The sequence below is a fragment of the Sturnira hondurensis genome, unplaced genomic scaffold, assembly GCF_014824575.4.
Source record: "Sturnira hondurensis isolate 20B ecotype Veracruz unplaced genomic scaffold, ASM1482457v3 Scaffold0022908, whole genome shotgun sequence".
Taxonomy (NCBI): Eukaryota; Metazoa; Chordata; class Mammalia; order Chiroptera; family Phyllostomidae; genus Sturnira; species Sturnira hondurensis.
The window spans coordinates 1,021,510-1,037,225 of NW_028095539.1; the positions used below are offsets into that span (position 1 = coordinate 1,021,510).

General features: G+C 38.2%; 1 protein-coding gene across 12 annotated transcripts in view; it reads right to left on the minus strand.

Annotated features, from left to right (window-relative positions):
* DENND1A (DENN domain containing 1A) overlaps positions 1 to 15,716 on the minus strand; it is a 496,583-nt gene that overhangs the window by 326,394 nt on the left and 154,473 nt on the right. For 8 of the 12 annotated variants that reach the window (XM_037036469.1, XM_037036471.1, XM_037036468.1 and 5 more), the window contains 2 exons: positions 11,506 to 11,555; positions 62 to 181 (listed from right to left, as the gene is read on the minus strand). The exons of 1 other annotated variant lie outside the window; for it this stretch is intronic. In XM_037036469.1, the coding sequence (XP_036892364.1) occupies positions 62 to 181; positions 11,506 to 11,555 (170 nt within the window). Of the gene's footprint in view, positions 1 to 61; positions 182 to 8,790; positions 8,880 to 11,505; positions 11,556 to 15,716 lie in introns of those variants that run through there. 3 more of the 12 variants (XM_037036474.1, XM_037036473.1, XM_037036475.1) reach the window with 2 other exon arrangements.

Here is a 15,716-nt window from a genome sequence, read left to right on the forward strand (position 1 = left end):
ACAACGCAAAAGCTGACATTGTTTCACAGAACTAGCCAATTGCCAAGCCCTTCTCCCTTACCTTAAGATACAGAAGCAGCTCTTAGCTCCTGAAGATAAGCGGCAGAACCCGAATCTCTGTTTGCTGTCAATGTCAGTGAGCACGAACGTGAAGTTCTGGCCAACTTGGCTAACTGTGAGGCTGCGGCAAAGGCAGAACAAAGGGAAAAATGAATGTGCAGTAAGTTTCTTGATAAAGTATCTAATCATGACAAGTCGTTGAACCTGTAACATTTCCTTTCTCAGTGGAACTCTTTATAAATGAACTGTAAATTTACACACTTCACAGGAACAGATTGTGAGCTAGTAAAAAAAAAGAAAAAAGGGCAGCAAGCAGCACGTTCTAGTGACCGCCTCCTTGGAGCTACCATCATACCTTCTTCTACTTACCCAGTTCAAGCAGGTAGCACTGTAAATCATGCCATCAAATCCTGAAAGGTGCATTCTATTAACCTCGTTTTATAGATGAGGAAATAGCCTAGAGTGGCAATGCCTAAGGTGCCAACTGGTAAACTGCAAAACACTGAATTTTAATCCTAGGGCTAACTAACACCAAAGCCTGTTCTGCCACCTTGCTATTAACTGATCATTAATTTGCTCATCTGACCATTCCTCTACAGCAGAATTGGAGTTTCTGCTATGTCTTGGTCATAGAGTGAGACACTTCATATAAACCATCTCATTTACTCTCAGCAACAACACTGGAACTTAGATGTTCTTATCGTACAGAAAAGAACACAGAAGGAGCCTGGCCAGGTAGCTCAGTTGGTTAGAGCATCATCCTGATAGGCCAAAGTTACAGGTTCAATCCCCAATCACAGCACATACAAGAATCAACCAATAAATGCATAAATAAGTGGAACAATAAAATCAATGTTTTTCTCTCTTCCTCTCAAATCAATCAATAAGTAATATTTTTAAAAAGGTAATTTAAAAAAGAAAAAACCCCAAAGGACTGAATCAAGTTCACAGAGCTACTAAGGGGAGGAGGTGGAATTCAAAAGAGGGCATGGTTAGCTGTTAGTTTCCTTAAATCCCTGTATCGTTCAAAATTTCTTAATTTATGAGCAACATATTTTATATCTACAGAACAGAAATACTAAATGTCTTAACAATATAAGATGCTTTCTAAGAAATGGAAACAAGGTTTTAAAGAAAAACAATAAGAGAAAAAAGCTAAGCCCTGACTGGTGTGGCTCAGTGGTTTGGGCATCAATCTGCAAACCAAAAGGTTACCAGTTCAATTCCTGGTCAGGGCACATGCCTGAGTTGTAGGCCAGGTCCCTGGATGAGGACATGTGAGAGGCAACTGATCAATGTTTCTCTTGTGCATTGATGTTTCTCTCCCTCTTCTTCTACCTCCCTTCCCTGCTCTCTAAAAATAACCAGAATCTTTTTTTAAAAGAAGAAAAAAAGCTAAAAATTCCAGTTTTAACTGAAAAAAATCAGCAACCACACATAATAGCAACATAAAATACAAAATATCTGTTTCAATAAATTAAAAATCATATTACTAATCAGAGTAATCCATAAACTCTTTTTTAAGAGTTATAAAATGTTTTAAAATCCACTTCTAAAAATCAGTTTACCATTTAGCTTGGACTCCTCTTAAAAATATAAATATTCCAAATTCTAGTGCATAAATTTATGCCAACATAATATTTTAGAATTTGACACTGACTTTTTCAAAGGAACTCATTAAGTCATATTGTAGTTTACATGTTGCATTTACAAAATATACTTAAATAGATAACATATTCAAATAAATGCTCTCACCCATAATTCACTCTATAAATCATCAGTGGAAATTAAAAAAATCATGGTTCACCAGGCCTTTTCCAAAGGTAGACTTTCTGAATCTTTGGATACAATGTGAATTAAGTTTTCAAATATGGATAACCTTCTTATCTAAAACTTCCTCATATAAGCTGCTGCATAAGAAAATTAAACAGGGGCCCTGGCTGGCATAGCTCAGTGGATTGAGCGCGGGCCTGCGAACCAGACGATCGCAGTTCAATTCCCAGTCAGGGCACATGCCTGGGTTGCAGGCCGGTTCCTTGCAGGCTAACTACCAGCAGGGGATGCACAAAAAGGCAACCATACAGTGATGTTTCTCTCCCTCTCTCCTTCCCATCTAAAGATATATAAATAAATAAAATCTTAAAAAAAAAAAGATTCCTTATAAAAAAAAAAAAAAGAAAATTAAACAGATTTTCAAGGTATCCTAGCACAAAAGGTCAACAGACACTCCCTGGTCATATGTAAGGAAACAATTCCATCCCTTTGAAAGTGATTAGAGAGTACAAGAAAATGATTCAGAAAGAAAATAGTGTTCCACTCTCCTTTTCTAACTAGAAGGTGAACGAAAACAAGGTGGCAATTCCAAAGCAGTGCCGTAATAAAACAGGTGTAAGTAACGCTATCCCTGCACCTTACACAGCCAGGAGAAGAAACACGTTCCCATAAAAGTTACAGAGCTGTCAAGGGGACACCAAACGCTACTCTCTTATGGCTGTTATGTTTTATCTATTAAGTTTGGATACTGTGTTACTATGGTGATTTAATACTATGTTTTAAAGGAGGATTATATGATTAATTTTAACAAGGTTGAGAACTGAAGATGTGTGAGAAAGAGGATTCTAGCTCACATAATTAAAGTGATGGGGGTGGGGAGTGGGCCTCATTGGAGAAAGAGAAAAAGCTGTATTATTAAAATATCTAAAGCAACAGGTCAGGATGGCCCTGGGTACAAATATGGTCATGCTCTTGCAAAATACTATGACATGATCATAAAAATATGAGTGTTCATTACTTTAACTCTGGGTCTGATTACATTTCTACAGTGTTTAAAATGGAGCATCCTAGAAAGAAAAGACATTGATAGGACTGAATGAAAAGAAAACACCCAGGATCTCTAGGAAAAAGAAAGAACAAATACAACTTGGTTGGTGAGTGGAGTGTCATTAATTTCCCTATTATCTTTTCACTACCATTAAAAATGCTGAAAATGCCCTTAGCTACCTCACAGGCTCAAAGAAAGATTCATTACTCATTTACTTGGTTCAAATCCCAACTCAATCACTTGCTAACTGGCCCTTAATTTAGCAAGTTACTTAACCTCTGAGCACCTCAGTTTCTTCACCTGGAATAACAAAGAAATGAGAAACTACCACCTAACCCAAAGGATGTTGGGGAACAAATGCTTATAATGCTTTATAAGCATTGAGTATAAAGGCAAGTCCATAAGTAGGAACAATTAATAAAAGATGCAAACTGTTAAGTTACCATCTGAATGAAAACTAAAATCCACATTAAAACCATGCATTTGCTTAGAATTCTCCTGACTCAGCTCAGTAATGCTCCTAAGAGGAAAGTGGTGCGCACGCGCGCGCGCGCTCTCTCTCTCTCTCTCTCTCTCTCTCTCTCTCTCTCTCTACATCTCTCTATCTCTATCTCTATCTCTATCTCTCTCTCTCATCCAGCTGCATCTTTCCAGTACAGGGTAGTCCTCCAGACAACCAAGGGAGCTGCTCACGCTTGCATTGAAATAACAAGATTCTTTTTGGGGTGCCAGAGGTTAGAAGGGGGCACTTATTCTCAGCCGAGAATTTTTTAATTCCTAGTACAAGTCATTAAAAGCCCCAAACCATTAAACTCTAAAACATTTTTTCCTTGGACAATTTCCAGTAAACTACAAGTCAGGAGAGGGCAGTCACACTTGAAGGGTCTGAATCTCCAAGGAATGTGTCATCCCCTCTTCTGAGAGGATTCACTTTTTCTCCATAAAAATGACTTTGAGGACAGGGTCTGCTTCCTTCAAGACTGCAGTTACTGTTATTTGTCTCTATGATCAGAATTCGTATCTTTTCAACAGGAGTCAGATTTCACCATAATTAAAGCTGGAAGGAACCCAAGAAGCCACTGGATCCAATTCTGTTGTTTTTGTAGAAAGGAAAACCAAGGCTAGGGGTTATTGTTTGGGTTTTCATTTTGTTTCATTTAGTTTTGTTTGGTTTTTCAAAGTAATAAGCAGGACTAAAAACTCCAAGCTCAATTCTGGTTCAAAGTCCTTTTCACTCTGCCTCACTGCACTAAACACAATGCAAATCCCCGCCACAGAAACTTTCAACTCAGTTGAATGAACTCAGGTACGTGAGAAATTCAGATAGTTGTATCATCAAACAGATTTCCCACAAAGCAAGAGAAACCAAATTTGAGTATTTCCAGAACTCAAAGCCCAGGAGGCAGGGCCGAGACTCGCCCCCGCCCCCCCACCCTCCACTTAGCTGTGCTTGCCATGCCTAGGTGAATTTGGAAAAGAAGGAAGAAAAGCAATGACTACTTGAACCACAAATGTAAACATTCATGGTCCCTTGTAAATGTCTGTCAGCTGTTCAAGACCCCTCCAGCAGCACTTTGCTTAACCTTGAGGTCTGGTGTATAAACAGCATGAAGCATGTGGGTGGGACTGTTTGATTCCTGTCTTCACGGAGAAATGGCATTTTCCTTATCAGCCTCACTTTAACTTTAGTTTGTCATCTTACAAACTGAGCAACTACTACACTGGGCACGGTAATAAATGCTGGATATACAGGATCTATCCTGCTGTGGAACCTCCTCTCTACTTGGGAATAACAGACAAGGGTACCATAAAACACACAGCTTGTCACGTATGAAACCAAAAAAGGAACAAGGGCAGAAGAAAACGGAAAACAAGGAAAGGTTCTACTGAGATAATGTGGTCAGAATAGCTTCTCAACGACGACAACAATACTGACCTAAAGGATGAGATGAGCAGCTCCTCCAGAAGCAGGAGGCAGGTGTCTCAGGCAGAGAAAAGAGCTGCGCAAAGATGCTCAAGCTGGAAAGAGCTAGGATGTTTAAGGAACTCACAGGACACCAGCACGGCTGACACACAGGAGACAGGGGCAAGTGGTGTGATAGGAAGTTGCTAGACAAGTAAGGACTAGGTCACGCAGAGTGCCTGCCTCACAGGTCATGGTCAAGAATCAGAACTTTTTGTAAGGGCAACAGAGAGCCACTGAGCAGTTTTAATCAAGAGATTAAAACAGTCTATAAGTCAATAACAGTCTAGTCCAGTTTTTAAATGTTGGTCTGTGTGTGATGTGGAAAACAGTTGGTTAGAAGTAGAAGTGGAGAAAACCAGGAGGCTAATGCAGCAAACCAGATGAGACTGGATGGTGGCGTATGTCATGTAGGGAGAGTGGAGATGAATATGGGTAAACAGCTCCAAGTTTGCACGTGGGCTGAGAGTTAGGGAGTGAAATGGCAGCATATTACCATTTAATGACAGAAAACCAACAAGTTTGGGGGGAGCTCCAAGAGTTCCATTTGGGATATGTTAAGTCTGAGAAACCTGTAAAACATTGAAAAAGAAGTGTCAAGTACGTAGTTGAACATACTACTTAGTAAATCAGAGGAAAAATTGGATTGGAGCTATAAACTTGGAAGTCATTACACACAGGTGGTATTTAATGCCACGGTAAGGAAAGAAGTCACTCAGAGAGAGCATTTACAGAAATGAAAGAGGACCCAGGACTCAGTTACAGAAGCACCAATTTAGAGGATGGGTAGAAAAGAGAACTTCGAAGAAAAAAGGAAGAGCACCCAGGCTGAACAAGCAGGAGGGAAGGGTCAACTCTTCTGATACATCAAGATAGGAAGAGAAAAAATTAGTACTGAGCTTCATAATATGGAGGTTTCACATGACCCTGATAAGAAAAGCTCCAGTTGGGTAATGGAAGCAGCAGACAGAGCAAAGAGGGCTGAGGAATGAGTTGAAGTGCGTGGATAATTCTTCCAAGAGGTGGTGAATTACACAGTAACTGAATGGAAATGAAGAGCCAAAGATGGGTATTCTTTTTAGAATGGAGGAACACCAGAACTTTTGTTTTTAAGCTATCGGGAATGATTCAACAGAGGCAGAGGTTAATGATGCAGGTGAGAGAAGATGAACAGTAAGGTCTGGACTGTAGAGTCCTAGATATGCCACCCACTTGTTGTTATGTGAGCATAGATTATTATACTTCTTCAAGCCTCATCTGTAAAATGGGAATAATGTTTTGCAGAGTGGTTTTGAGGATTAGATGTATGCAAAGTAACTAACATATAGTATAGGTACACAATGAAAATAATAATTGTTACAAAATTATAAAGTTTCCAGATGGAACGGAAACATTTTGTCATCTTCTGTTACAGCTCCCTAACAATGACCTGTGGAGCCATCTGCTGCCAAGTCGCCCGGATGGCAGCCTCTCCCCTTCTTCGGTGCACCTGGAGTGTCAGGCAGGAGTCAGGTTTTACCAAGCTACCACATCTCCCAACCTTTTGTTATATAAGCTTCAAAACTTCTTTCCATAAACACATCATTCCTCTGCCTAAGATTCAAATTTCTCACATTCCCTACTCTAAGATTCAAGTGGCAAGAATCACATTTATCTGGGGACCAAGAGTAGGTCACATACTGCCAGATACAGGACAACATCTACCTGCTTGAGAAACATGCCAGACCACTCTTCTGAGAAAAACAGACTTCTCTCCACTCTGTCATCCACATGAGCCTGACAAAGTTAACAATGAATCGTAACCGGAGAATTGAAAAGTATCAGAACCAGAAGGAGCACCAGAGATCTAATCCAAGTCCCTCATTTTGTCCATGAAGACACCGAGGCCCTCAGGGGAGAGATGTCACTTGCCTAAAGGCATAGAGCAAGTCAATGGCAGAACCCAGACTAAAACCTAGGTCCCCTGGTTTCGACACCCAGTGCTCTGTTCAGTAAGGCCTGACTCTTCCAACATCACCAAACACTGTGTAAAATGTTCACGGGGCACAGCTTCACTGATGGGTCGAAGCCAAGGGACTAAACCCAGGGTGAAAAGCAAGGGACAAAGTGGACCAAACCGATGCAGTTTTGAAAAACAGAGCAGGGTGACTGCATGGAGGAACAGAAGGAAAGGTCTGGGCAAATACACATGAATGCCCCAATCATGTGCCATAGTTTCATTTTCTGCATGGATTTCATTTTCTTCAGTTATCTGTATTTTCTCCTTTTCTATAGTAAGTATATATTGCTTTTGAAATAAAATTTAAAAGTCCGTTTGGTTACTTTATTGTGTAATGCATGTAATGGTGGCAATACAACATGGCAGAGAAGATATGGTGGAGCTGGAGACCAGACACATGTGCGTTTCAAAAGCAGCCCTCCCACTTTCTACTGGCGGGACCCTGGGCAAGTTTCTGCATCCATCTGAGCCTCTGTGTACTCCTCTGTGAAATGATGATAGGAGTGACCTTGCAAATGTGTAAACTTTCAGTGCAGCAAGAGAACACAGCACACGTGGTGTCTGGCAGATAAAAAATAAATAATGAAATTATAAGTAGCATTCAAACCACATTTAAATCTTGGTTACATCCTAATCATGAAACTATACCTCTGCCCCTGAAAAGATTATGTCATTTCATTCCGTGTTTGTGTCCCTGTGTGTGCCAGTAAAACATACACAGTAATGGCACAGTAGCTCACTTTCTGGCTTCCGAAAGAGGATATGCACAAACATGGAAGACCAGCTTTTCCATCATCCAGTGTGTCTCGTGAGAACTCTGACTAACTGAAGCAGGTTGCCAGCTACCAAGTGCAAGCAAGGCGCACCACAACATGAAACGCTATACAAATCTTCACCCCCACCCAAGAAACTGCTTTCATCAATGACAATAAGTTTTTGAGAATGAACAGGGATCTCAGCACCATCATTTCACTACTCCTCTTCGCCAAGAGCTTTAAATACAGTGTAGGGGAGAAATAACTCTGGATTGAAACCAAGAGTATCTGCTCCTTTCCCAGCTCTGTAATTAAATGGTGATGACCATAAGCAAGTCATTCCACCTCTACAGATCTTGGCTTCCCTTCTGTAAGATGGGATGCTTGAACCAGATGAATTTTAGCTTTAAAATCCTGTGGTCTTATTCTCACACATTTTCAAGGCCTCCTGTAGCCAGAGCCCAAGCTACCATAACACACATCACCCTCTCCCCAGCAGGCTCCATCTGCTCTGGCTGAACAATCTCTAGGCTCACTCATAGTTTCTCCTCTGCTTTGCTCTTCAGCACATATGGGGTGTTAGGCTCTCCCTTCCATTTATCCCTTCTTGCCATCCTTGCAGACTCAACACAAGTCTCCCCCACTATGAGAAGTTGTCTCTGAACACCTCAGTCTTCTATAACTTCACTATCCTTTTGGATAGATACTGCTTAATGTGTCTTTCTAATACTTCCTGAACTGAGAAACACATGGAGGGCAGAGCTCCAAGTCTGATACCATTTTGTTATCACCCAACATAATGCTACACATTCAGAACCTTCCTTTGCTCTTTTGTAAAAGAGATACCACCATCACCTATCTCCTAGAGTTGCTAGGAAGAATAAATGAGGTATTAATGTGAAAATGTCTAGCATGTTGACTAGAACCAATTAGGAACTCAAATATTAGCATCTTTTCTTTCCTCTCTCTCTCCTCTCTTGTCTCTCTCTCTCTCTTCCTGCGTGTGTGTGTGTGTGTGTGTGTAGGGGGGCATGATTGATCTTCCCACTAGGTGTTCTACTGAAAAACGTATTCATTTGGGAGATGAACCCCCGGGTTGTGCTAGCAACCCAAGAGGACCTTCGGCAAGTCACAATTTCTCTACAGCTTAGATTTTTTTTTCAAATGAAGATAGATAGTACCTTGTCCTCACCTCTTATAATAGGAAGACAATATGAGATGGTACATGAGAAAGCACTTTCTTTTAAAGAGCCACCAGCATTATTATTTTTCACAAGTTCTAGTTTCAGAAAGAAAAATCTTAAAACAATGCAAGAGACAGCAAGATGTCAATGTTAACAGGTGATTTTGATGACTGTGAAAATCCCACTCCTGATACAGACTAGAATAGAAATGTCAGAAAGTTGTACTACCATTCCTTGGGGTAGAAAAGCACAGATACCAAAAAGATTAGGAAACTTTCTTTTACGAACATAGTCACCTAGGGCATTAAGCATCTCCCCATGCTGACATTTTCTAAGTCAAACAATATCATAAATACACCTAGGGGGCTTTGTGGGCCTCAGAATCTGGGCATATCCATTTGTCAGTGTTAACTGCAGACTAATAAAAAAGGGACATTAAAATCTTTGTATTTATTGTAAACAAACATTATTGTTCTCTTCTGCATTAAAGTACGCCAAAGTTAGAAGTAGGGAAAGAGAAGACAAAAAATATACTCTGCAAAATAAAGTGGTTTTTGTGTCAAAAGTTATTAACATAAGAAAGAACCATTATACATGGTGAGGATGGCAAGGATTAAAATATATCCACAAAGGAAGAATTCTGTCCCAAATCATTTTCTTAAAAAAATATAAGAATAGTGATCAGAGAAGAGTATTTTGAAGAGAAGCATATTAGAAGAAAAATATTTTTCTAACAACGAAAAAAGGACATCACACATTGGTGACAAAAAAAATTTACAACTATAATTTAAGGAACTGTTTTTCTTCCATTTCAGAATGTGATCACCCAGACAGGTAGGTAAGTAGAGGTGCACTGGGTGGTACGAGAAAAAGAGAAAGAAAAATGGGTGGGTGGGGGTGGGGTATACACTCACGCAGCACATATTGGGGGAGGTTTAATCTCATTCCGAATTTCTTTTAATATTAGTTTACAAAGTCAATTAAGGAACACCTATCCAAAACAGATCACTCTAACAAAAAATCATGTAAAAATGTCTTCTCTTATTTTTCTTTGTTAAACACCTAACTACATTTAAGAAACATTTCCACTTTATTAATTTGTATAAATATGCCCTTGCCACAATTTGTAAAACATTTTATAAGTGACTGGAGGAGATTTCACGCATCACTAATTCATACATAAAAATGTGAAGTTTGCATTAAACATCTTTAAACAAAATCTTGCTATTTTTAGAAGGAACAGGATAAAGAAAAGATAAGAGTAATCTCATTACAAAGACTGATCCTCTTGCAATGAAGGCCATTCTGTTTTGAGCAACATCCTGCTACTAAAATGGCCCTGATACCAGGATTGGTTGATTGGCTTAAAAATAACCTGTTAGAACCAGGAGAAATAGTGAATGAGTATAACTGATTGGCAACATTCCAGAGCTGCTTTTTAGTGCTCTTTTTGCTCCCTACTACCCTTTTACACTCCTCTGGCTACCAAGCCTCATCTCACATCATTTTTAAACTAGGGCACTGTTGCTACAAAGTGCAGAAACGATCCAAGCAGCGCACTACCCACACGCACTCCAAGTCACCGAAGCCCTTCAGGCCTGCTGTGTGTGGGTACAGTAAACACACGACAGAGCCTTCCTGAATGGGCACATTTCATAGCTTTCTTGGAACACACCATGGCACTTACTACTTACAAGGATATTTTCTAAAACCTCTCTATCACTAAAAGTGAAATGTTTAAGATGTAATATTTGTACAGTCTCATAGTTCAATTTCCCATTAAGAGAAAAATCACAAACAACAATCAAATGGACAAGTGATTGCAAAAAAAATGATTAAACTGTGAAGAAAACCACAATAGACATTTACTGAAAATAAGATTAAGTGATTGTCATTTTACTAATGTTGTTAATAAATTATAGTTTTATAATTAAGGGGGGAAGCTCTTTGAAAATTAAGGGGGGGAGCTGTTTTTTAAATAAGCTATTTAAAAATAAGCTTATTAAAAAAATAAGCCATTGACCAGTGGTTCACTTTTTTAAAAAGTCTCTTAGACTAATGATCTTTGAGTTTTAATATTCATACCTCTCCAAGAAATAGTTTATCATAATGCAAATAGCAAGGAATGTTTCGATGATTTTGTATTTTTTTAAATCTAGAGATTTACAGGAAATGCTTATTTTCTTAGAGATACCATTTTAGCCACCAAAGCAAAATGCAAGAGTCTATTCAGCAGCATGTTTTTTAAGTAGCAGAACACCTTTAAAAATGATAGGCCTAGGCTGATTTAAATTTTAAGTTAAAGTCTATGAAAAAACAGTCTATATAATACTCATAAGGCCATGGAGTCACATAATATTACTTAATATTACTTGGTAAGGTCAAATAAATTCATATTTAAATAAAAATTAAATAGCACTGGATTAAAACCCAACCATTCTTAATCATGGTTTGAGTCTGATAACCAAAATTAAAAATTTAATGTCATGCAAACGGTATCTCACAAATTAACCAATGCAAAGCTCTAAGCTTTAAACTTCTTGACAGTGTCAATAAAATCCTCAGGAAAGGAGAATACTGCAACTCTCCTTGGAACACAGATATTTTAAAGCATGGTTAAGCAGACAGAATATTAAGAATGGCATGGTTTTTATTTTCCATAGCAGGTTTATTGATGCTTTTTATTTTTTATTTTTTGGTAAAGTTTGAAAATCTGACACTACCTGTCCACATAGAAGGGGAAACAAAACTTGGTCAAAGTCTGTAGAACTTCCTGTGGAGAGAAAAAAAGATAATTTATACATCTAATGGGACCAATAAATCTAACATTAACCATGGCACACAATCCAGCAACTTTACCCTAAAGAAAGAGGAGACAGATGAAGAAATATGGGCTTTATCAATTACATGGGAGGAGTACCAGGCAGTCAATCATGAGAAATAATAAACATGATCAAACTTCATTAAAAATGAAAAATTAATCAAGAATCACACATGGGCAAGCAGCAGGAGCCATGCAGGAAAGCTCTGAAGGGAGGGAGGCGGGTGGGTTGCTGAGTGTTAACACCCCTCCAGGGACCATCTCCAGCCTGACCATATGGATCAGAGTGAATAACACCGAGCCACATGGGTTTGGCCTGGCAGGGCTGCTGTTGCTGGCACCGTTTTTGCCTGTTACCTAGGAACAGAGGGGGCCAGGATTAGACAACGCTTGCTTCCCAACATCAGTGGGCTAAAGCACAAGCAGAATAGAAATCCAACTTTAAGATAATTGTCCCTGAACATGGTCAACTACATTTTTTTTAGCATAAAACTTCATTTACTTACTTCATAAAGAAGTTGAGATTTCTGGCACAAATTTATTTTGTAACCAAATTGTAACAGTGTTAAGTATGCACTATTTTTAGTTAAATGTCATCATAATTGGACACACTTACCTGCTTGTAATTTGTGAAAATCCAAAGCAAACTACCAGTTTAAATCTTTTCACAAATATGTAGGTACATAAAACCAAGCACGTTTTTCAGAAGTATACAAAAAGGGAACAAAAGCATTTTTTTTTACCAGAGTGACATTTCAAAGACTTATTCATAAAAGAGAAGCTTCTTGCATTAAGCAAAGCACATTACTGTATGAGACACAATACACAGCAGGGTGTGACTTTTCCCAACAGACACGTTTCATATGTACAGCATCTATACACACAGCTAAACATATATGCAAGTAATTATTACTTCCTTCATAGAACTTTCTTTAGCTTGTCTTAATTTAACTGCAGGCTTAGCCCACAGTCAGTGCTTAAGTTCATAGACCAATGTTATAAATTTTAAAAAAGTATTTCTTTCATGCATTTGATTTGCTTTTTAACTATTTAAAATCCCAACTTCAAGACAAAATGAAGAACACATTTTTCAGTCATGGAGAAGCTGGTTCAAATTAAAACAACCTTGCCCTCTGCAAATCCTAATCCAAGTGATAAATTAAAGATCAGTTTACAAATGTAGCACTTTTCTAACCAATAATAATGAATTATCAATGCTAACTGAAATTGATGCTTCTTGCTTCATTTATTTTTAAAACCAGTTCTATCATTCAAGAAATAAACCAATCAATCTAATAACCCACTCGATGAAGCAGAAAGTACACTGACTTGTTCTGCCAGAGCATATTCGACCTACATAATTCAGTTGAGCATATCCTTTTTTTAAAATATTGTCTTGGACTGATACTATGTATGTATGTATGTATGTATGTATGTATGTATGTATGTGTGTGTGTGTATATATATATATATATATATACATATATTACAGCACTGTTAAGGCATGTTGTAAAATAATTGAGGAATAGAAAAAAATGAAAAAAGGTGGATAAGGCATATTCTATTCTGCATATTCAGCATATTCTAAGAGGCACTGCTGACACATAGCTAAATTCATAATGTGGCATTCATTACATATTGTTTTAAAACTCGTATTTAAATAAGTTGTAATTACTAATAGAGAAAAGAGCAAGGGCAACTTCTCAGTGCATAATGTTATTATCAGGCAAATACTGGAAAAAAGATCATATAAACCATTCATTTTAAAGTCTGCAGTTTCACAAACAAGCAAGCAAAATATGACCAATGACACTCAAATACAGAACAGGCTGACAGGGTCCAGGGGGGAGAGGGGAGAGAATCACAGGGGAAAAGGGGATGGACTCACATGAACAAGTATAAAGGACACATGGACAATAACTAAGGTGGGGGGTGGAAATGGGAAGGAGGTGGGGAGCACTGGGGGGGGCAGGGCTGGGAATATAAGATGGAAAACTGTACTTGAACAAGAATAAAAATTAAAATAAATAAAGTCTGCAGTTTCAATTATAAAATATACTAAAACCCACATACACAAAACTCACATGATGTATATGCAAAAAAATTCCTTACATATTTCCTTTCACTTCAGGTTTCAAATGCCACAAAATATCTCTTGAGTTCAGTGTATGTACCAAGCATTCTTTAAAACTCAATACTAATGCTCCCTTATTGTCAAATTCACCTACAAAGACAGTTATCCTTTACTCCTCAAAAGTTACAGGTGCAAAAGTGCTTCTCTTCGCTATGCTGGAGTTGAGCAGCCAAAAAGCCTCACAATTTTTGAAAGAAAAGACCCCCATGGCTACAAGAAAGCATTGTACTCTACAGCAGGGTCCAAGGAATCTAATAAGCCCAACTTATTACTCATTACAATATAGAAACTACTTAACCACTTTCTAATGTCAAGAGTAATAACCAACTGTGAACTTGTCTGTCAGATAATATTAGAACAAATACTAAAATACCCAATGTAAGCTGAGTATAACCTACCTCCCAAGAGCTTTCCTTTTTACCCAAGAAAGCAGTGGTAAGTCTAATTAAGCAATGGGCACGGGGTGGGGGGCAGGAGGAAGGAAATACAGGCAAGTATGGCACACATTTGTGCATTATAATGTTTTCTTATGTTTGTGATATTACAAGACCTTGATATTCCAATTTAAGTCAAATAAAATGGTAGTGTGCTGTCAAAGGAGAAAACAAAAATGAGCATCTACTTTGTGTTAGAAATAGTCATACGTTATCTCACTCAAAACTGAAAAATCTACTTCTTGGTTTAAAAATGGAATGACAAGAAGAAGGAAGAAAAAAACAAGCAATGTTTCTTATAAATAAAAACTGCTGAAATGAACAAATTTTCTTAATACTGATGTTTTCCCTATATACAAACATCTAACTACCTTACCCTCTTTTTCCAAAGAAAAACACAATTACTTGAATATGAAAAGTACCACTCTCCAAGAGAGGAGACTTTAAAACCCTGATTTAAACATATTTTAAGCATTATATTTATAGCACAGTGTCTTTCAGCATTAACTTTACTAGGAAAACAGTCATTAACCAGTTACCAACCCCTCTTTCCTCTAGAAGCTGTGTCTTTGGCTAAGGAACTCTCTTTGTAGATGACAATTTTCCTGTTTTCTCCCCCCTTTCTCTTGCCCATACAAGCTCTCTCGGATGATCTCCACTACTGCCACATAAATCGGATCTTCAAGATGCAGTACAGCTGATGAAATGTAAATGACCTCATTGCTAAGGCAGGGGGTGGGAAAGATCGTGCCAGCTCTCTAAATCAATTCCCAAGTTTATATTTTCACAAATCTTTTTATGTACAGTTTGATTTTTTAACATTTTAATGAGCAAAAAAAGTGAATCTATAGTAGCCAGTCACCACAGTTAAAGTGCAGGGCATGAACTAGATCCCAGGAGAGAACCAGTCCACCATGTCACCACTGGCTTTAGGACATTCGCCACCTGGTTCCATGTCCCCAGGTTCCAACTCTTTTCATAATCAAAACACTGCTGACATTATAAACCCCAGACGGGTTTTCTAAAATCCCTCCCAATCAATATATCCAACACATAACTTATTGGAGACAACATCGAGCTCATTGATTAAGGTGAGTTCAGTAGCAAAGTTTTCAAAATAAATGAGACAAGAATATAGCATCCAACTCCTTTGTGTCACCAGACAATTTATGAAATAGGCAATTTCCAAAAGGACTTTTCTTCCTAACAAAATATTCGATCCTTCATGTGGGAAGAAGTAAGAGCAGAGGGGTAAGGGGAAGGTGGATGACAGGCAGTCGCATAAACCTTTCAGCGATGCATATATTAAACAGCAGACTGCACAGTGCAGTAGAAAAGCATCAACATCTTCAAAGCTCTGCCCACAAGGAGATAAGCCTCAGGCTGTGAACCAAAATATGAAATCAACATACCTAACATTGGAGTCACTTATAAATAAAAATAAAAAATGAACTCAAGATTCATTGCCATCTTTTTTGGATTCATTTCATCCAATTTGAATTCTCACCCAGTCAAAAGGCCCATTCAAGGGAATTTACTCCAATC